The sequence below is a fragment of the Trachurus japonicus genome, chromosome 1 (assembly GCF_045865225.1).
Source record: "Trachurus japonicus isolate A0001 chromosome 1, Traja_1.0".
In the NCBI taxonomy this organism is placed as follows: Eukaryota; Metazoa; Chordata; class Actinopteri; order Carangiformes; family Carangidae; genus Trachurus; species Trachurus japonicus.
The window spans coordinates 5,527,140-5,550,729 of NC_140907.1; the positions used below are offsets into that span (position 1 = coordinate 5,527,140).

The 23,590-nt window shown below is 40.9% G+C and overlaps 1 protein-coding gene across 1 annotated transcript in view; it reads left to right on the forward strand.

Annotated features, from left to right (window-relative positions):
* The window catches only part of LOC146991282 (adhesion G protein-coupled receptor E5-like), a 32,344-nt gene extending 8,937 nt beyond the window's left edge, over positions 1–23,407 (forward strand). The window contains exons 8-17 of the mRNA XM_085798187.1: positions 454–607; positions 702–821; positions 908–1,110; positions 1,247–1,414; positions 6,727–6,921; positions 16,629–16,846; positions 17,514–17,672; positions 18,455–18,632; positions 18,913–19,014; positions 21,265–23,407. Coding sequence (XP_085654313.1) covers positions 454–607; positions 702–821; positions 908–1,110; positions 1,247–1,414; positions 6,727–6,921; positions 16,629–16,846; positions 17,514–17,672; positions 18,455–18,632; positions 18,913–19,014; positions 21,265–21,306 — 1,539 coding nt within the window. The 3' untranslated portion in view covers positions 21,307–23,407. The remainder of the gene's footprint in view (positions 1–453; positions 608–701; positions 822–907; positions 1,111–1,246; positions 1,415–6,726; positions 6,922–16,628; positions 16,847–17,513; positions 17,673–18,454; positions 18,633–18,912; positions 19,015–21,264) is intronic.
* Positions 23,408–23,590: the final 183 nt, after the last annotated feature.

Consider the following 23,590-nt stretch of genomic DNA (forward strand, 5'->3'; position numbering starts at 1 on the left):
TAGCTGTCCCTGGGGCCCGACTGATGACAAAGGGGGAAAAAGCATTCTCAGTTCGGGCCCCAAGGCTCTGGAATGATCTACCGGAGGACAGCTTCTTCAGTGTTGTGTTCTCTATGGTTGTGTTTTAAATCACTCCTCAAAACTCATTTTTATCGGAAAGCCTTTCCTGATTTTATTTGATTTTATTTACTTGTTCTGGTTGTCATTTTAATTTTTGTTATTTTGTTGTACAGCACCTTGTAACATTTGTTTTGAAAGGTGCTATATAAATAAAGTTTATTATTATTATTATTGAATAGGTCCAAAAAAGATCCCACCACTCTCTACTCCCTTGATTCCCCTTCCTCCTAATACTGACAGTCAGTATCTCAACAAAGACTATAACTAATAGAGGGCTCAGAGAGCAATGGCAATATTCATAATGTCTCCCTCTTTGTGCTATATCTTGGGCAGAAACTTTTCACAGCGACTGATGCCATCCTGTCCCCTGGTCCCCTGAGCAGCAGCCAAGATGTGAGCAACTTGCTCAGTACGATGGAAAACTCCATTATGTTCATTGGTCCTCAGCTTAAAGTAGGGGTCTCCAATTTGGAGACCTCTGAGACAGGTACGTGTTCTTGTCCCTCAGTGATAATAATGAATGAATGACAGTGGAAATATTTTGTGTGAGAAAATAAGAAATGAGTAATTTGCTTGAACAGAGGTAGCGATCGCTGTTGAAAAGGGAAAGACCCCACCCACTGGACCAATCAAATTGACCAATGAGAACGCAGAACTTGACACTGACTGGGCAACGGCAACCGGTGCAGGAACCTATCCTGGTAAGCTCTTCTCCTGCTCTTCTGACAAATAGATCACAATTTTCATGTGGATGAAATACTATCATATCTCTTATTGTCTTTTAAAGGTTTTGCTCTTGCTGCATTGTTGAGCTACAAGAACCTTGACCCCTCAATCGACGGCTCTTTTGAGGAGCTCACAGATTATAAAAAAGATGGTGCGGACCCCCCCACCTTCAACGTCTCCTCCAGAGTCGTGTCTGTTGTGGTCTCTAACCCCTCCACTCAACATCTGAACCGCTCTGTTAACATCACACTCAGGCATCTAGAGGTAGTCCAGCCTGTCCCGTAGTCTTGTCCTCATTCTATCAGTAACTTATTGTAAACGTACTATTCAAGTTCTTTATCGGTGATGGAATATGAATCACAGTCTGTGTGTGACATGTTGCTTTTGTTTTGTGCATTAGGACATCGAGGAGTCCGACGAGGTGAACTACATCTGTGCGTACTGGAACGAGAGAGGCGCCTGGTCCACAGATGGTTGTTATCAACAGCACTCCAATGCCTCATATACTGTGTGTACATGTGAACATCTGAGCAGCTTTGCAGTGCTCATGGCCCTGTACCCCATGGAGGTAATTACACACACACACACACACACACACACACACACACACACACACACACACACACACACACACACACAAACAAACATACACACACACATAAATACGCACACCATAAATAAAATCCTGACTTTACAAAATAATAACCAGGGTTCACTCATAGAAATTAAACCAAAAGACCTCCTCTTATTTCTAGATATTGTTTCACTCTTAAAGGGATACTTCACCCAAAATTCAAATTTCACTCATTATCTACTCACACTCATGTCGACTAAGGGCTGGGAGAATTTTCAGAGTTATCCGTGGCTTCTCTGAGTTATGGGGGGTCCGCGCAGCAGTATTTGTCCATATAATGGTTGTGAATGGATGCCACTTTTCTTCGTCCAAAAAGACACACCAAAAAACATCCAAATATCTCCATACTGCTCGTCTGTAATGTCCCTCTTGTATTGAAGCCCCAACATGAGAAATTGTTCCGCCGGTCAATGCAAATCACGCGAGATTTGCACAGACACAGGAAGAGCAGTGAACTGAGACACTGGGAGCTTGCGCTACAAACAAGCTTAAAATATAGACTTATTTAATTTTTTTCGGAACAATTTCTCATGTTGGGGCTTCAATACAAGAGGGACATTACAGACGAGCAGAGATGGCAAAAGTACCCAGATTCTTTACTCGAGTAGAAGTAAAAGTACCTGTGTAAAAAACGACTTAAAGCAGAAGTGAGTGATATATTTGTGTTAATATAAGTCTTAAATAGTTATATCTTCCGACAGCAATCACTTACATAGAGTGTTTGGTCTGAAACACAGGTCTCTCAGTCCCTCTGCTCTGCTCTGAGCCGAGGAGAAAACATTTATCGTATCCTACAGTTTTTATCCAATGAGGAGAGAGAACGGCATGCAGGGCTGTGTGTGCAGCCAAGGAACGCCGTGAATGTGGCGACGTAGGGACGAGGACTGTTATGGTGCGTTCAAGGAAACTCGTATTTTTCCGACCGTGAAGTGGTACCAGTTCGATCTGGTACGAGTTCACCGGTCGGAAGTTACGAGTGGCCGTTATAGTGACTTTCACCGGTAAAACAGGTCGGAAAAACACGAGTGGGTTGCCTGAAACGCTACAAAGTCGTAAGCTGTGACTTGAAGCTGTAATTTACGATTTCAAAAGCCTGCCTGGAACGCAGCATTAGCGAAAACGACCGGACCACTTACTTCTGCTTTAAGTAAAAGTGAAAGTACTGATCCAAATATCTACTCAAGTAAAAGTAAAAAGTACAGGCTCTGAAATTTACTCAAAAGTATTATTAAAAGTAAAAAGTATTTCCATTGCACGATTCACTGCAAAGCAAATAACCACACGATAATTCATCTTGAATCCATTTCATCAATGTTATTGTTCACATAGCCTAAGTTTACCTGCCGGACACAAAATGTATCCTAATGTACTTCACTATGGTCAATCGTAGGCATTTGTATTGTACACAGAGGTGGCAAAAGTACTCATATTCTGTACTTAAAGCAGAAGTAAGCGATCCGGTCGTTTTGGCTAATGCTGCGTTCCAGGCAGGCTTTTGAAACTGTAAATTACAGCTTCAAGTCACAACTTACGACTTTGTAGCGTTCCAGGCAACCCACTCGTGTTTTTCCGACCTGTTTTACCTGTGAAAGTCACTATAACGGCCACTCGTAACTTCTGACCTGTGAACTCGTACCAGATCGAACTGGTACGACTTCACAGGTCGGAAAAACACGAGTTACGAGTTGCCTTGAACGCACCATAACGTCTTGTCAGCCGATGGAGTTAGCAGCCCCCGCCCTCGTCATGGATCTATTGGTCCTCGTCCCTACGTCACCACATTCAGGTGCATCCCTTGGCTGCACACACACAGCCCTTTATGCCGTTCTCTCTCCTCATTGGATAAAACTTGTAGGATCAGTGGCGTATCCAGGATATTTTTACTGGGGTGGCCAAGATGGGACACAAAGCTAGTGTGGGGTGGCCATGGCATAACAAAACTATTGTGATATACGCAGCCGACCGCGGTTCAAATCTTGGCTGGAGGTTCTTTACTGCATGTCACATTACCTCTCTCTCGCCCATGATTTCCTGTCTCATAAATGTCAAGAAGAAAGGTTTACTGGTAAAAAAAAAAAAAAAAAAAAAAACTTTTAAAAAACAGTATTTTTTTTCACAGTTCTTGGTACTCTCTGGTTGTTTTAACATGTCGGTTTTTAATCAGTAATTGTTCAGGATAGGGTACAGCTTTTCTAAGAGCCTTGTAGTGGATAAAAGTCCTCACCTCTTCACAATTTGTATCAGGGTAGCAAAATTCACCTGCTCTTAACTCATCCTATAGAATAACATTCATCAGTCATTAGCTCATTATCTGTATTACCTGTATTGTTACCTGTGTGTTCTTTACTAATTGAAGCCCTATCTAGTGATTAAATAAACACAGCAATCTAGGCAACAGAAGAAACCCAAAAACTCAAATTAAAGCTTAATATTTAAAGATAGGCCTCATTAAAAAGTGAAGGCCTATCTGTAAGCAAAAGATAAACTATGCTTGTAAGAAAGTAAGAAAGTAACTGAAATTGCTCTTAACATGCTTGGTTTATGTTATTATTTATCTTACATCTAAATTTGTTGGAGATACTGGAATTTGATTTTTTGGTTTGTTTTTTGCCAGCACACGTGTGTTTTTGTTTAATCACAAGATGCTGCCTAAATTAGTAAAGCAAACGTAGGTAACAATACAGGTGACACAGATGGTGGCCAGATGGCTAGGGATGAGCAAGTAGCTACACCATTGTCTCTTCAACCATATAAAAATTATCTGTATGCAGCCTATGGAGTGGGTGGGACTTTAACCTGTAATTGTAAGCCTAAAACTGGAAGAAGTTGCTGTTATTATTATTATTAGAAAACTATAGTATTTACAGAAAAGCATCAGCACTGAGCTTCAGATTTTTGATCACAAGTAAACAATTTACAGAACAAGTTTCTTAGAAACACAGAACATGGATATTCTTAAGTGCATCTAGGGCTGAACGATTTTGGGAAAAGATCTAATTGCAATTGTTCGGGCAGATATTACAATTCTGATTTGATTCACGATTTTCTTAAAATCAAGCTTCAGTGCAATATTCATTATGTATAGCTAGTAAATGTACAAACATGACAGAAAATTACAGCATGACATTAAAACATTAAATGCCATGCTCTAATGCAAGAATGAAAACTAAAGTTAAGTAGTGGGGGCCAGAGATGTTCACAAGTCTTTTTTTTTTTTTACCAAATCCAAGTCAAGTCTCAATTCTCTACAAAATAAAAATCTCCTGTCTCCTGCTTCTATCATCTGCTGCTTTCCGGTCTACTAAGAATAGGTACTGCACAGCTATATAGTCTAGTCCTATTTCACAGCAAACATATTAACAGGAGGACTTAGCCTAGGCTACAGTAGCCTGATGTGTGTCAGTTATGCAGCAGCTCGTCCCCGACCCCGTGACGGAAGGTCTGACCACAAACGGACGTTAACTTGTGCCTCACTGGTGTCGCTGGTTCACAGTCACCTGTCTGTCACTCACCTGCAGCTGACTGCGCAGTCAGAGGATCTGCTGTTCCTCTCTCTTTAGCCTGGTGTTTGACTGCACTCTGTATAAAGTGTGTTCATTTCAACACTGTACATTTAGCGCGATATAGCGCATTTACCGTTTATTAGCGGTCAAGCGCGACCTATGCGCCCGTATGTGTGTGTGTGTGTGTGACAGAGAGAGAGAGAGGGAGAGAGAGAGAGAGAGAGAGCGGAGCGAGGCACAGCTACAGTGACTGTGTGTAGAGGAGTGTGTGACAGCGTTCCTCTTGTTTCTTGTGTTGACGAACTTAAGGTGGCCACAGGGGTGGCCAATGAGTTTTCAGGGGTGGCCAGTGCCACCCCAGGCCACCCCCCAGAATCGCCATTGTGTAGGATACGAGAAAAGTTTTCTCCTCGGCTCAGAGCAGAGCAGAGTGACTGACAGACCCGTGTTTCAGACCAAACACTCTATGTAAGTGATTGCTGTCGGAAGATATAACTATTTAAGACTTATATTAACACAAATATATCGCTTACTTCTGCTTTAAGTAAAAATAAGAAAGTACAGGCTCTGAAATGTACTTTCAAAGTAAAAATGAATTTTTCCGTTAATGAAACCTACATCATTTGATAATTTTGTTAAACAAAAAAAGTTCAGACAGAATTATCAAGATTGAACTGACCAGAGGCAGTGTTTCCCAACGTTTGGGCCGCCACAGACTCTCACAAAATAATAACAATAAGAATTTTTAAACAGCGTTTCACCACCTCTCATCTCTGCCGTCTCTCTCGCACCACACGTACACGTACGCGCACACGCGTGCGCACGTACACACAGACACGGGCGCATGGACAGGTTGCGCTCGTAAACGATAAATGCGCTATATTGCGCAGATTGTACAGTGTTCAACCCCCCCGTTGGATAGTCCGACCACCATCGCTTCCTTCCTCCATGCTGCTGCCTCCATGTCGCTGCTACAGTACAAGTTGGTAACTCGGTTCTCTCTCTACCGCCCCCTCCTCCCTCCTCCCTCTTGTTCTCCCTCTTTCCCTCTCTAGTTCGTCACGTCTTTTACCGGTGCTTTTACGTTGTGTCAAAAAAAAGAAGTAACGAGCCTGTTTTTACAATGTAAGGAGTAGAAAGTACATATTTTTGCGTATAAATGTAGGGAGTAAAAGTAAAAAGTCGTCAGAAAAATAAATACTCAAGTAAAGTACAGATACCTGAAAAATCTACTTAAGTACAGTAACGAAGTATTTGTACTTCGTTAAATTTGAAGTATTTGTACTTCGTTACTTGCCACCTCTGCAGACGAGTAGTATGGAGGTATTTGGATGTTTTTTGGTGTGTCTTTTTGGACGAAGAAAAGTGGTATCCATTCACAACCATTATAAGGACATATATGGACGCCCCCGTAACTCCGAGAAGGAACGGAGGACTCTGAAACTTCTCACAGCCCTTAGTCGACATGAGTGTGAGTAGATAATGAGTGAAATTTGAATTTTGGGTGAACTATCACTTTAACCTTGTTTCCATTTTTGTGTTTTCAATAAAATGTATGTAAAAGATAGATATTTCCCTCAGGAGTTTATGTGTGCCTATCCAAACAAAACCTGCTGCATGAGCTTTACTCCCTCGCTCCCCTACTGTATACATGTCCCTGTAAACACATTCACATAATTGTGTAAATGATTCCCATATGTGTGTAGTCATTAATGTCAGGATCTGCCGTGTCCTCTCTTCCAGCACCCCTTTGAGCTCGTTTTGCTGACGAAGATAGGCCTGATCATCTCCATACTGTGTCTGATCCTGAGCATCCTGACATTCAAGTTCTGCCGCTCCATTCAAGGCACCCGCACCACCATCCACCTGCACCTCTGCATCTGCCTCTTTGTGGCTGACGTCGTCTTCCTGGCCGGAATTGACAAAACTAAACCTGAGGTATGTTTGTGAAAGCGAATCATGACTTCAGTTAGACAGAGGGCAGTGATCTGACTGTTGACCTCATTGTGAACAAGAATGTAATTTCATTAAAGTGTTTACAGTGAGATGACCTAGCTGTTTCACTTAGCTTCCTGTTGTGCTGCAACAGCAAAGTGAACTAGAAAATTTCCTCTCGGGAAATTTTGAATGGGCCACGGGGCTACTGCCGGTTGTGCCATCTCTGTCAACATGGGAATCAAACCCACGATCTTAAGGTCAAGACAGAGCTGATCAGACAGACACATGATCATCTTTCTATAAGCACTGATATGGAGGAGCTGTAACCACATTAGGTTAACTGTGTGTGTGTGTGTGTGTGTGTGTGTGTGTGTGTGTGTGTGTGTGTGTGTGTGTGTGTGTGTGTGTGTGTGTGTGTGTGTGTGTGTGTGTGTGTGTGTGTGTGTATCTTGTGTAATCGGGCCAGGACTCAATTAAAACAATTGATCTAATTAATTAGAGGCTTTGTAATTAATTAATTGCATATTAATCGCATATAAATATTTGACCTGAGAACAGTGAGAAGCATTTTTTTCACATGGATTTTAGTATACCATTGAATGACTGAATAGCTTAAGCAACAAAACATTGTTTATTTTTTCAAGGTGGTACTTAACCAAGACCAACATGCAAATTATCGATTAATTCATTAATCGATATTTGATACAGATTTAAATGGTCTTTCCTGCCAATACACTATGATGATTACTGTAGTATTTAACTAGGCTACATAAATCACAGTAGCATAAACTGATTTGTTGAACGGACCAGGTGATGGGCTGACTGGTCCTGTCTAACTTCTGTGTACTGGGTGCCATTGTGCAGGGTGTTAAGGCAGCCTTCCTCCACTGCAGTCCCTATGGTCCTGGACCCTCTGGCTGGTGGGGTGGGCTGCTTTCAGCTGGGGGGGGACGCTATCAGCTGCTCCCACGAGAGGCATTTGACGCATTTGACACCAACAAGGTTTAACTTTAAAACCAGATTAAATCATGGTTTAAGTTTAAATTCTGTTGCACGTTAACTGTGTTTTAATCACATGAATGTGTGTGTGTTTGTGTGTGTGTGACTGTAATCACATGAAGCTGGCTCTAGAGTCTGTGTGTGTGTGTGTGACTGACTTGACACATAGTTAGTTAGTAGCTGCATCCTGTGTCAGTCTGATTTAGCTGTGTCGGTGTTTATAAACATTTAAACGAGCGCCAGGTGGATTGTTTATGAAGTTAACGAGCTCTGGCCTGAGGATCACAGAGGTTACCACGGCGATAGGGGCCCCCGCAGGCTGAGACAGACAGAAACGTGGAGAAAAAGAGCCATTTTCTGCCTCTGCACCGGTCTCACATTTAGGCTTAGCATGACAAAATGGTAACTCCTATCAGAACAAAACACAGATCAACGTTCCTCTAAGGACTTACTGAAAATTTTGGTACGATTTGGTGTTTCTACAGTAAATATTTTGGCGACGCTGGCAGTTTTAAAACATCAGGCCGTTCTGCTTCTCTCAGAAAATATTTGTATTGGAGTCAATGAGGAGCAGAGACAGACGTGGCCGCACTTAGAGGCTCAGAGTTTAAATTCTGTAAGTCACTCTGATATTTTGAGCAGATGATGAGATCGAGGATGAGCTCGTCTACAAACGTGGCGGAAATTATGTGTGTAGAGTGTAAATTGTGGCCGTTTGGAGTTTTTCTGGCATCTCTCCCACTCTAACCGATGATGTCACGCACTCTGACACGAACATTCCGTGCAATACACACACATTATAATCTCATAATTTCTCCAAAAATGATCATGGTCATTGATCGGGGATTGATCAAAAACTATATGACCTATCAAAACGTGGAGTAATACACCAATACACAAGACTTGTGTCTACTGTTTAAAGTTTAAATGGAGTCTCTAGGTGAAAGTATGCCTGAGCAGTAGACGTTTGTTAAACTCCAATGATTGGTCTTTTTCGCTCTTTTTTTCCCGCCCGTCCCATTAACTTCAATGCAAAATTTTGCGCAGTTTTTCGCGACTTACGTCGCGAAAAATTCGTACACTGTTGAGAAAAGTAATAGCACAGCGATCCCGATCAGGACGCACGTTTTGATATATAATTTGTAGCGGACCGAAAAAGCGTCTGGAAGATGAAAAATAACTAGAAAAAGCATTTCCAAGAATGGAAATGGTGTGACTGCTGAAAGCAGCTGAACGCTGTTGCAGAATTAGCAAATAGCGCAAGCAGTGATCACCATACAAATGTTTGACTGAGGTTGGAATTGAACCCACAACCTCATGGTCAGTAGACTGGCCACTCTGCCTCTAGACCACAGTGCACACACAGTTGTAAAGACTGTTGTCTGTTAATGATCTGCACTCTGTCTCACTCTGAAGTTAACAAGCCCAAAGCTGCACCTGTTGGAAACACTGTCAACATCAAGAAAGCTTGAGAGTCAAGCTTGAATGACTTAGAATGACAATTTCTGTGAATTTCAGGCTGAGAGCAGCAGTTTCAACATGAAGCAAGTTATCAGAAGTCAACAGAGGACGACTGGGAAAATAATTCAAATCAATCTTAGTGCAGTGGTATAAACAAGAAACATGTTAACACAAACCAAGATTGAAAGAGGTAAAGAGAATAGGTGGGGGCGCATATGCATTATCAAGTTTGATCATGTGACCAGGCCAAGTGGTATTGGTTAAAGTTCAAAGTGGCTGACACACTAACAAGACTGCTCAGGTGGGATTTGAACCTGTGACCTTGTGGTTGGATGGCAGGAATCTTATCCACTAGGCCATTCCAACACTTCCGATGGAGTAGAGGTTGAGACTTTGATGAATGTGAGATTTTTCAATGATGCTTAAAGTCCCACTCCCGCGACCCTTTTCGGCCATTTTAAAACCCGCTCATTAGCCATGCACATTAGCAATTCACCTCTGGGGGGTGGGCGGAGACTGCGCTGTTTTGCACCCGCCCAGCCACCTCCTTGCACCCCACCCCCCGGTTGCTGACAGCTGGACATTGTACAATTACAGATTCAGCGCATTTTGTTCCCAGAGGGAAGAAATGATACATTGTTGCAATTAAGTTTTGGTCCGGTCTGTGTTCACACTGTCCCTTGTCAAAACGCACCTTTTTTGTAAACAAATGACACGTGGTCTACAGGTCGTTCAGCTATTGGTCAGAAAATTTGTGAGGGAAAATCACTTTCTGTCATTTTTTTCCTATTCATCAACAATGGGGAGCAGCAGCTTTGACACTGTGGCAGGCTTTCACCGCGCCCTGCTGTCCTGCAAGCGCACACTCTCTCTCTCTCTCTCTCTCTCTGTGTACGGCAATAACGGAGAAAGAGTGCTATGCGGACATGAATGAATGAAACGATATTGCGTTGGTCGAGCCAAAAGCCGAAAAATCTATTCGTGGTTGACGCAATTTATTGTGGGAAACACTGCTGTTTTGGTTTGCTTCCTGTATTTGGTCCTATTAAAAGTCCGATTACGTTCTCACCTGAAGTGAACCGGACCATGGTTCACTTCGAACCGGACCGAGCCCTGACTTTTTTGGGGGACCATGGTCCGCTTGTTTGGTCCGACAAAAGTCTGGGGGAGTGTTTACACATGAAATTTTGGTTTGGACCAAACGGAAAAGTCCTAAAGTCTGGACCAAACAAGGCTAGTGTGAAAGCAACTCCACACTGGGATTTGATCCCAGACTGGAGCATAGTCCTTGCTCACAGTGCAAGCTGCTCTACCAGGTGAGCTATACCTATTATACCTTGACAGCTACACCGAGCTCCCAAGGCTTTCACCTCTGAGCCAGATGAAGAACGGGCACTAGTAGCACTAGTGCCCTCCCCTGGAGCTGTGACACGTCAGCTCCAGTCTCCCTGAAACTGCCAGTTTGAGTCTGCCATTGGTTCACAGCAGTTTGAAGGCAGAAAAACTCAGAAATGCAATTTTGCACTTCCTTTTCTGCTGATATGTGCTCTAACACAAGAAAAATGCCACAGGAACATGTGAAAAGCTCAAAAAACACGATTTTCACGGGAGTGGGTCTTTAAAAAAAAAAATTAGAAGTTTGTCTACAAATCAGAATTTGAATGAAGTCTCTAGCAGAAAGCACGACATGAATGAGGCAGGAATCGAACCCATGACCTCATGATCAATAAACCTTTACTCTGCCACTTCGCCACAGAGAGCACACACATAAGCATGTTGCTATTGTAATGTGATGATGTGCTGCAAACGGTGGCAGAAGCAATTAATGCGTCTCTTAACGAACACCTGTAACCAATTGAGGGTGGGGGAGGGGAGCAGAATTCAACATCACATAACAAGATTGCTCAGCCTGGATTCGAACTAGTGACCTTGGGGTTGGCAAGCAGCGACCTTACCAACTGGACTACAGACAGAGTTGTGGAGAAGTTACAAAGTTGACCTCCTTCTCCTGCTGCTGTGAAAAAAATGCATTGGGCTGAATGAGAGCAGAGAGCTCCCTGGCTGCATTTAAAAAATATTTTAAATTATTATCTAAGTCTCTTTGCATTTTTGACCAGAATTTTAGCCAGAAGACAAGTGTGGCTACAAAACTGGAGAAAATTATTTGTCTAGAGTTTAATTTGCAGAAAAAGTTAAATATTTTAAAAAGTATAAATAGTTAAAAAGAGAAAAGTAATGCCGATAAAGTTCAAAAAAAGCTGCACGTTTTGATATATGAATTGTTGAAATAGCACAACACCTAACACACTAACCATATGGCCACAGAGAACCTGAGTTACAATGAGCTTTATACTATGAGGAATCAAAGACTGTCCAATGACAGCTGAATAATTGGAATCAAAAGTCAAGCAATGATGTGAAATGACTGGGGCAGGAATCGAACCCATGACCATACGATCACTAAACCTTTACTCTGCCACTCGGCTACAGAGAGCACACTGCTTTCAAGACTGTTGTCATTCATTGTAATGTGATGATGTGCTGCAAACTGGTACAAGTAATCAAGGAGATAACAAACACCTGTAACCAATTGAAGGCGGGGGAGGAGAGCAGAATTCAACATAACATAACAAGAGTTCTTCCCTTGGATTCGAACCAGTGACCTTGGGGTTGGCAAGCAGCCACCCTACCCTATGGAAATGCGTGTGAATGTTGCAGAATTAGCAAATAGTGCAAGCAGTGATCACCATTCAAATGGTTGACCAAGGTAGGTATCGAACCCACAACCTCATGGTCAGCAGACTTTCACTCTGCCTCTAGGCCACAGTGTACACACAGTTGCAGAGACTGTTGTCTGTTGATGAACTGCACTCTGTCTCACTCTGAAGTTAACGAGCCCAAAGCTGTAGTTCCAGTGCAAATCAATCTTAGTGCAGTGGTATAAACAAGAAACATGTTAACACAAACCAAGATTGAAAGAGGTAAAGAGAATAAGTGGGGGCGCGCCGCATATGCATTATCAAGTTTGATCATGTGACCAGACCAAGTGGTATTGGTTAAAGTTCAAAGTGGCTGACACACTAAGAAGACTGCTCAGGTTGGATTTGAACCTGTGACCTTGTGGTTGGATGGCAGGAACCTTATCCACTAGGCCATTCCAACACTTCTGATGACATAGAGGTTGAGACTTTGATGAATGTGAGATTTTTCAATGATGCTTAAAAAAGCATCACAAATGAGCCATTAGAAGTTTGTCTACAAATCAGAATTTGAATGAAGTCTCTAGCAGAAAGTACGACATGAATGAGGCAGGAATCGAACTAGTGACCTTGGGGTTGGCAAGCGGCGACCTTACCAACTGGACTACAGACAGAGTTGTGGAGAAGTTACAAAGTTGAGCTCCTTCTCCTGCTGCTGTGAAAAAAATGCATTGGGCTGAATGAGAGCAGAGAGCTCCCTGGCTGCATTTAACACTAGAAGTGCCAGAATTCCAAACCTACTAGAACGGCCATAAGCGGTCAAAATGACCGTTTGATTCAAAACCTTGTCATCTCTCACAAAAAATACCAAGTTGAAAAGTTAATTAATTTATTGTGTTGTGATATCTTTTTTAAACAACATAACACCAACACATATATTTCAAAAAGGTAATAACTTAAACTAATTCACATTACAACAAAGAACAAACTCTGTCGCCTGGAACAAACTGACAACGATATGATCAGAAACTCTTTCAAGTCTGCGGACTGTCTGTGAAGACTGACGGGAGTGACGCAGACTTGATCCTCTGCTTCAGAGAGGGACAGCCTTGCACTGTCGGACCTGGTCTCTGCTCCGTGCTCCGTGTCCGTAACCCGGACACGTGTCCGTAACCCGGTCGGGACCGGACGGACTGGAGCACACAACGTGAAAATGCTCTGACATGAAGCGCTATAGCGTGCGCAACGGAGACAGAGCCAGGTCCGACCATAGACATGGGTCCGACAGCACAGTGAGGAGAGCATGTGATATGAGGAAGATGAAGATGAGCCAGAAATATCGACCAGTCGACTTTACAGCCCTATACAGGACAGAATCTATCAGTGGGACATTATGCAGCTCAGCTGGTGATCAGGACAGGACAGCGGAGCTCACCTGGTGCGTCATGCAGCCGTCATATTTCTCTTCTCTTTATTTGCAGCCATTGTCTGAAGTCACTCCAATGTTGATAAATACAATCACTCGAGACCGGCACTTGACATAAACAATGGTAGGCTAGTTGCCGAGCAACCAAAATTGTAACATTAATCGCGGGGAAATCCGTGCGGTCAGAATGACCGCGTATGGCCGAAATAGGTAAAAGTTACCATATTTTCTTTGCCTTTTGTGTGATTTATTTAAAAAACATTTTGAATTAAAATACAGACACTTTTAGGAAAAGTCAGGTACCAGCAGGATTGTATGTTTTTTTTTCAACAAAGTTATTGCACATATAAATATCAAAACGGTCAAAATGACCGCCATGGCCGTTCTAGTGTTAATAAATATTTTAAATTATTATCTAAGTCTCTTTGCATTTTTGACCAGAATTTTAGCCAGAAGACAAGTGTGGCTACAAAACTGGAGAAAATTATTTGTCTAGAGTTTAATTTGCAGAAAAAGTTAAATATTTTAAAAAGTATAGATAGTTAAAAAGAGAAAAGTAATGCCGATAAAGTTCAAAAAAAGCTGCACGTTTTGATATATGAATTGTTGCAATAGCACAAAGTATGAAGGACTAGAAGAAGACCGCAAAAAGGCGGAAGAAAATGGCCGAACAGAAGAACAATAGTGTGAATGCTGAAAGGTTGAGTGAATAACAATAGTGTGAATGCTGAAAAAATCCACACACTGCAGCTATTTCATAGCTGTTGGGACCAGTGCCCGGTGCGATTGCCCGCGGCCCTAATGATACAGTGAAAAATCCCTCTGTTTATCTAGAGTCGCAAAAATGAAAATGAAACATACTGAAAAGATCATTAGGAGGCACAGACAGCGAAGCTAAATATTCCAAAATTTCCAAATGAGACATTTGTTTGTATAGGCAAGTAATGGAGAACAAAAACATCAAGACAGACAATGGAACAACACAACATCTGTGTTTCATCCAGTGGTGGAAAATAATTATGTGTCAGAAAAGTCTGTATTACTTTAGAGTATTTAAATTTAATTAGTGTGACTGCTGAAGCAGTCACACTATTGTTCTTCTGTTTGGCCATTTTCTTCCGCCTTTTTACGGTCTTCTTCTAGTCCTTCATACTTTGTGCTATTTCAACAATTCATATATCAAAACGTGCAGCTTTTTCTGGACTTTATCGGCATTACTTTTCTCTTTTTAACTCTTTATACTTTTTAAAATATTTAACTTTTTCTGATTTTTTTCAGCTTTATAATGTGTGTGTGTTGCGTCTAACGAGCAGAGCCAGAGTGGTGTCAGAGTGGATAGAGGCAAAAAAACATTCTAGAGTTTTTCTGGCTAAACTGTCAGCACGGCCACAAATTAAACTCTAGACAAATTATTTTCTCCAGTTTTGTAGCCACACTTGTCTTCTGGCTAAAATTCTGGTCAAAAATGCAAAGAGACTTAGATAATAATTTTAAATATTTTTTAAATGCAGCCAGGGAGCTCTCTGCTCTCATTCAGCTCAATGTATTTTTTTCACAGCAGCAGGAGAAGGAGCTGAACTTTGTAACTTGCTGTTAAGTGCTTTTTAATTCATTTTAATTCACCAAAAAATAGTCACAGGTCACAAAAAAGTCCTCTTCTTGCCTGGTGTGGCTAATTTATACTAATTTCTCTTTATTTTAAGAATCATTGAAAAATCTCACATTCATCAAAGTCTCAACCTCTCTTCTCCACAACTCCACTGTAGTGTAGGGGTTAGTGTAACTGCCTGCCAACCCCAAGGTCACTGGTTCGAATCCAAGGGAAGAACTCTTGTTATGTTATGTTGAATTCTGCTCTCCTCCCCCGCCTTCAATTGGTTACAGGTGTTTGTTATCTCCTTGATTACTCATACCAGTTTGCAGCACATCATCACATTACAATGAATGACAACAGTCTTGACAGCAGTGTGCTCTCTGTAGCCGAGTGGCAGAGTAAAGGTTTAGTGATCATATGGTCATGGGTTCGATTCCTGCCTCAGTCATTTCACATCATTGCTTGACTTTTGATTCCAATTATTCAGCTGTCATTGGACAGTCTTTGATTCCTCATAGTATAAAGCTCATTGTAACTCAGGTTCTCTGTGGCCATATGGTTAGTGTGTTAGGTGTTGTGCTATTTCAACAATTCATATATCAAAACGTGCAGCTTTTTTTGAACTTTATCGGCATTACTTTTCTCTTTTTAACTATTTATACTTTTTCAAATATTTAACTTTTTCTGCCACGATTCCTTACTTTTTTTTTTAAGCAGAAGCCAGTGATCCTCTTATCAAAGGTTTTCTTTACCTCTCACATACTGTCTCTGTCTGTAGCCTAGTGGTTAGCTTGCTGGTCTGGAGACCTGAAGGTTGCTGGTTCAAATCTTGCCTCAACAACAATTATAGTGAATTATTTTCCCAGTCGTCCTCTGTTGACTTCTGATAACTTGCTTCATGTTGAAACTGCTGCTCTCAGCCTGAAATTCACAGAAATTTTCATTCTAAGTCATTCAAGCTTGACTCTCAAGCTTTCTTGATGTTAACTCTGTGTGCACCGTGGCCTAGAGGCAGAGTGGAAGTCTAATGACCATGAGGTTGTGTGTTCGATTCCGACCTTGGGCAAACATTTGTATGGTGATCACTGCTTGCACTATTTGCTAATTCTGCAACAGCGTTCAGTTGCTATCAGCAGTCACACCATTTCCATTCTTGGAAATGCTTTTTCTAGTTCTATTTTAGTTTGCTGATACGATTTCACACACTAAACATGTGACCAATTTACAATATATTATTAAATATTTTATTCCAATATTGATGTGATGTGATTTAGCTCCAATTCAACCTACAACATACGTATGTCCTGCATCCAGTGACACTGTATGGATAGATGGAGGGCTGATAGATGTATATCTTACATTTGACTGACTTACATAGGGTTAATTGCTTATGTTTGTGCTCAAAACATTCTGCCATGTGGGACTTTGATTTGACATATCCCTTAAATAAAGCCTCTAACTTCTTCCAACCTTGGTCTTAATGTAATCTGACTTGTCTCCTCTCTGATCTTGTCATGTCGCACCACAGGGCGGCTGCAGGTTTGTTGCAGCGATGCTCCATTACTTCTTCTTGGGGGTGTTCACCTGGATGCTGTTGGAAGGCATGCAGCTGTACCGTATGGTGGTCCGGGTCTTCAATGCCACCATACGGCCTCTCTACCTGTTCCTCACCGGTTACGGAACACCTCTTGTTATCGTCATCATATCGGCCATCAGCAGACCACAGGGATATGGCACTGACAAGCAGTAAGTGTGTGAAGAAAGCATGAGGGTTAAGACTTTACAATAACTAGGTTATTATAATTAGGTTTAAGTTAGTTTAAGAGTAATGATTAAGGTTAAGGTTAAGGTTATCATTTGTTTTGGATGGTTAAGGTTAGGGTAAGGGGCTAGGGAAAACATTATGTCAATGAGTGTCCTCACAAAGACAGCCATACAAACATGTTTTTTTTTTTAATTGATTGTTTATTTGACAAGGACAGTGCACATTAATGAACAATTTGTGATGCGCACATCACGTAATGTAAAAGTGCCGGATTTAGCTCAAAGCTAATTTCCATCCATAGTCCTCACATTAAAGATGGACAGACATACCATACAAAACGATAACAGTATAAGCTACCTGCATAAGTTTGAAAAAGCATAGTATTAGCAGAAGTTACAACAATAAGAAAACAGATAGCAGCCTGCATAAATATAAAAGAAGACAAAGTATCAGCATTTATATCAGTAAAAGATAAGAAATAAGAAAACAATGCCATGCAGCGCTGCATGGCATTGTTATCTGCATAAATATAAGAAAAAAACTGTGTCAGCACACTAGCTTATGTGATAGCGGTTGCATCAGTGGATTCTACAGACCTGCTGTTAAATATCTATCATTGACATGATGTTTTTTTTTCCTCTTACCTAGTTGCTGGCTGTCTACAGACGACGGCCTCATTTGGAGTTACTTTGGCCCTGTGTGCTTCATCATCATTCTCAACGTCTACTTCTTCATCATCACTGTTTGGAAGCTCGCCCAGAAGTTCACCAGCCTCAACCCAGATCTCTCCGAACTACACAAAATCAGGTCAGTCCATGGTTTTCCTGTGTTTTACAGTGTATTTTTTTGTGTTGTTTTATGTGTGTCCTCTCTAATATCACCTCACTCAGTCCCCTGCACAACCAGACACAGACTTGAGATGTATTTTGGTCCAATGGGGCAGATCTGGGAGCTGGGAGAAATGCATGGATGGAAGGAATGTGAGAGTTTTGTGAGGGAAAAACTTGGGGAATGTTTTCGTAGCCCCGACTCTGCTCTCTAATAGGTTAACACTGCCATCCGCCATCAACTCGGTCTCACTTTTTACTCCAGTTGTAGACATCACTGTATAAACAATCAGATGTGCTGCTTAGTTCTGGGAATTGGGAATATGATGTGAGCGTACTGCTGTAACAGCATGTGGGTTTCTCTCCCCCTTTATGTGGTTTCTGTCTGTGGAAAAAGGTTTTCTTCCAATCCACAACTCTCTCCTTGTCTGAGTGATAAATGTTGGTGAAATGGTGAGCGTAGAAAGAAACAGTCATTAATTATGAGAAGCCTGATTCAAAACCTGTGCTTCTCTGGTTTCTTTCTAACAATCCTTTTTATATAGAGTACTCATCTGTTACCTCAACTTTGCTCTCTTGATCATCCATGACCTTTCTTCTACATCCTCCTCTCTTCAGGGGTTTTCCAGACACTGCAGCGGTAACTGAGTCATCGGTGTGTTTCAGCTCGCATTAATCTTTTCTTTCATTCTCTATCTGTTGCCCTTTCTGTGATTCCCCTCCCCCAACCCCTCCCTCTCTCCTCCCCTTTTTCCTCTGCAGAGCGTTCACAGTGACAGCTATAGCCCAGATGTGTATACTGGGGCTTATGTGGGTGTTTGGGGCTTTCCTGTTTACTGAGCAGTCAGGACCAAACATGGGGGTCGCATACATCTTCACTATTCTCAACAGCCTGCAAGGGGCGCTGGTGTTCATCATGCACTGCCTCCTGTCTAAACAGGTAGGATCCAGTAGCTAAGTGGGTACTTCTATGTGTGTGTGTCTGTGTGTGTGTGTGTGTGTGTGTGTGTGTGTGTGTCTGTGTGTGCGTGTGTCTGTATGTGTAACTGGGACTGAATGCGTCAGGCTATGACAGACAGAGATTTACACAAGAGATAAAATTGTTCCGTTTGTTACACATACAAAGACAAGAATGAGTGATGATAGAAGACTAGTTGTGTACATCAGCATGAGTTTCCAGCTGTGGATTTAGTTTCCTGATGTTCTGCTGCCCACTGCAGGTGAGAGAGGAGTACGCTCACTTCCTCTCCTGTATCTGCACAACACCCAAGAAGAGATACTCAGACCTGAGTACCACCAATCCCTCCAGCAGCCAGTCACAAGTAAGTATGAGCTGATCTCACTTCTAGTCTTCTGTGACTATAGGTCACAACCACATTTAGTCAGCCACACACTTACTAGTGTGAACTTGTATCTACTTTTAAATATCTGGGGTTTTTGATTGATGACCACTTGTCTTTTAAGGCACATATTCAGTATACTGTAAAGAAGCTGAAGCTTTTACTTGGACTTTATTTTAGAAATAAGTCTTGCTTTTCTTTTAGGGTGAAACAGAAACTGGTGGAGTCAACCTTTCTTCCGATTATTGATTACGGTGATGTGTTATATATTAGGGGTGTAACGGTATATGTATTCGTCCCGTGCCGTCACAGTACGGGGGTCACGGTTCGGTGCACACAGTCACACGACGAATACGTCTGAATGAATATTAAAAAAAAAAAAAAAAAAAAGTCGAGTCCTCACTCGAATCCAGGTGGCGGTAATCAGCCTCGAAGCTGCTACAACCGTCATAACAGACGAAGAAGAGAAGTGATGAGAGAGTGAAGTTAGAGGAGGAGAGCTGTCTGCTTCATTCATGTCACTGTGGCTTCTCAATGAAACAAACGGCGGCGGCGGCGGCTCGCGACCATAATACATCCATGCTCGCGACTGGTCCACCGGACAAAGTCCGTCGGCGATGTTTCACGGATGCGCGCTGCGTCGCTAGAAACGTATCAAACACGTAGCGCATGTTCAACCCGATATGTCAATCACTGGTGCAAGTAAAAAGACAAGTTGTGTGCAACAACTTATCCCGCAGCTTTTAAGCCTCTTGACATGAACACAGACAGGTTAGGAGAAAAGGAGACCGCACACTATATATAATCAGACACATTGTCTGATGAAGGGCTGACGCCTGAAACGTGAGTGACATTAAACTGTCAGACGGGAGCTTTTAACTAGTGAGCGGTCTCCTTTTTTCCTTACCTGTGTCTTTCTTGGTGATCCAGCACCTAGTCTTCAGTTTTTTGGGGGATGTGCGTGTAGATGCCTAATATGTTTTATGAACACAGGCAGGACCAGAAACATCACCAAAGTAACTGCTAGTCTAATTTAACTGTGTAAACCAACATTGATGTCAGTTTATTGTTTTGTTTTTTTAATAATATTTTTTAAATAATAATAATAATTTAATAATTCGAATAATAGTTGCCAGTTGTCAAGTGCACGTTTTTTTCCCTCTAGAATTAATGAATGGCATTATAACACTCCTAATGCACTTGTTTTATTTTGTATTCTTTTTTCTTTTAACTTTTATAACACAAGACAGATTTTAGTTTTACATTCAATTAGTGTCTGTTGTACCGAAACCGTACCGAACCGTGACCCCTGAACCGAGGTACGTACCGAACCGTGACTTTTGTGTACCGTTACACCCCTATTATATATGAATGCCTCCGTTCAATGCCTCCACATGTTGGATAGTGTGTATCATGATGCTCTTAGGTTTATTACAAACTGTGGAGCTCTAACTCATCATTGTGTCTTGTACAGTAAAGTAAATTGGCCATCTTTATATGTGCGCAGGCTCGGCCATTGGTATGTGCTGATTTACAAGGCCATTCTTGAGATGATTCCATCTTATTTATCATTCCTTCTAATCTTGACTAACAGGGCCTACAGTCTCCGCTCTCAGGACTTTTGTCATTTTACTGTTCCTAAGGTGAGAACAGAACTGGGGAAGAAAGCTTTTAGATTCTCTGCTCCGAGTACATGGAACAGTTTGCAGTCAGAGCTCAAACTCCAAAGTCTGGTATCTCTGAATGTATTCAAGTCCATGATAAATTCCATCACATCCAGGCTTCAGGAGTGCAAATGTTTTAAATGAGTGCAAATGTTTGACTAATCTTGTAAATTATTTTAACAAATTTTGAAAATTCATTTTTTTTTTGTTTTGTTTGTTTGTTTGTTTTATGTTTTTAATTAATGTGACTATGTGTTGAAACTATGTGCTGCCATTCTTGGCCAGGTCTCTCTTGCAAAAGAGATCTTGGATCTCAATGGGACAAACCTGGTTAAATAAAGGTTATAATAATAATAATAAAACTAGATTATAACTTAACATACAAAACAGACAATCAGCTTCAAAAACACTGATTATTTAGTACTAATATAATTAGCTGAAACTATATTTACTTTTACTGAATAATAGGATTATTTCTACACTGAGGTTTTGCTACTTTTATTTGAGTAACAAATACACATCATCTTACCATCTTTCAAATAACACTTGTCTGTTTGTGTTTGTGCAGGCCTCTCGGAGTGGGGACCAGACCGGTGAATCCCAGATATGAAGAGCTAGCTGCGTCTTTTATTTCCCCACCCCCAGAGACAGAGTTTCACTTCTTTGGCCTGAGGGAGCTAAGTTAAGCCCTGATCTAAAAGCTTCAAATCACCTAAAATAAAGATTCAGTCATCACATATTTACCTCAAAGTCAGTTTAAACTGTGTTTATTATCATAATCAAAATTAAAATGATGTGCACTTTTTTTACACATGGTTTTTCAAATCTGAGGAATTTTAACAAAGTTAATGTTTTGGGAGTATTTTTCTCTCCTTTGTTTCTTGTGAAATACATGGGGACTTTAATAAGTTCAGGCCTCTTTATTCATCAAACAAACACATCTCTCCCTGGTTGAACTCTTAAAGCCCATGGACATGCAGTATATGATCTGTGCCAGCAGGCTTCAGTACTGTATGTCTTGGCTTTAAAGAGTCACAGGACAAAAAGGCTGGAAACCGCTACATTCAACACACCAGTAGTCAGTAGTTAAATCTCTGACCTTTCAGACCCAATTGGAGTTAATGGGATTAGTTATTCTGACTAAAACCATTCATCTGAATCCAACCAAACATTGTAACCAAGCATAACCATGCAGTTGCTTGACACCATTTTATTTTTCTTCATACAAAATATTATACAGCCCTCTAAAGTAGTATCGATAATGACTGAATTTTTATATAGATGTGATGTGTAATCCTGTAACATGTTATTGTTAAAGTGGGCAAAAATATACAGTTCTTCACTGCACTTTGTCCAGGAACTCAGTAAGTGAAAGTGAAAATAATTTAGTAGCTCATCAGTTCTGCCAGAACATATCACAGTCATCATATAAGCTGTATTCCCTTTGAAGTGATTAAAAGTGATAAAGATCTACATTATTTATTTTCAAGTGCAGAATATAAAGTCTATGTAGACTACAAGAAAATATGAGCAATGCTCTTGATGTTTAATGCAACAATTTGTGCTGTATTTTATATAGAGGTTTAATGTAAAAAAAAAAAAAGGGGGGGGGGGGGGGCGGGGGCTTTTTTTTGGTGGGAGATTCACACAACAGATGTTCCTATGTACTGTATTAACAGTATGTGGTAATGGTAAGAAACAAATGTGGAAGCAAATCACCCATGGATTGCCTGTGGTGGTCCCTCATGTTCCTCCTGCAAACCTCATGTGGGAATCTGCAGCATGTTGTTTCTTGTTTTTTGAACAAAATAAGTGATTTTTCAAAGCACTTGTGGCTATTTCTTAAGAATCTATCTTGGTTTGATATCGAGCTGTGCCTTTTTTCACCATCATGTGAAGTTTTTTATTGTTAGAATAGAAATGTAAATCGAGACAAGAGATCTGGTCTGAAAAGACTATTTGGACAGTTCACAAAAACAGACCCACCCCTCTGATAAGCCAGCAGCTTCCTGCAATCAAACTGTGTTTATGGAATAAGAGTACATTCATGTTTTTGTTTTTTTATATAGCCGTTAACCTGTGCCTCAATACATTGTCAGAGACTGTAAGGTATCACATTCCTAAAATGACAATTTGGAACATTTCAGTGAGGTCTACTGGGAGTTGTACAGATTTGAGTTTTATTATTCTATTGCACTTTCAGTTTGTCAGTATGATAGTCCAGCACATGTTCACCCAGAGGGTGCATGGGGTAATCAAGAAGACTTGAGAAGTCCCACGTACAGAACCGGAACAGTTTACTTGAGCTAAACCTACTGTTTATAGATGTAGATCAGGTCAAAAGACACTGATCTACAGAACATTCATATGACTGTTGTTGTACTGGTGTTGTTTTGTTTCTCCTTTTCAATGTGTTCAGATTACTGTATGATTTTGTTTTAACAACTAAACTGTTCTTTGGTTCTTAAGCGGGCCCCCACTATTTCGCGACCATCAATAATGTTGATTCATGCATTGAAAAATGTATTTTTATGTGAAAAAGCTACATGCAATGTGCAGCATATTGTGAATGTAATATTGTTAGAATATACTATGTGTTCTAGCTTGAAGGTATATGAGCCTATTTTTCTACTTTGTTTTGTTGTACTGGTACTGTTTTCTTTAAAGATTATGCAACACAAATTTTTATTAAAGCTTCTACTTCATCTAAACGTCTGTCTGTGGTTTATTAGCAGATTTATTCACATTTATTCATTCACAAGTCATATTTGAGGTACTTTTTGTATCAATGATATATATCTATACTTTAATGGGAAATAAAGGTGATCTTTATTCGACCACTTTTAATTGACAGCTCGCTTGAAATTTTACCATACACACAAGGCAAGGCAAAC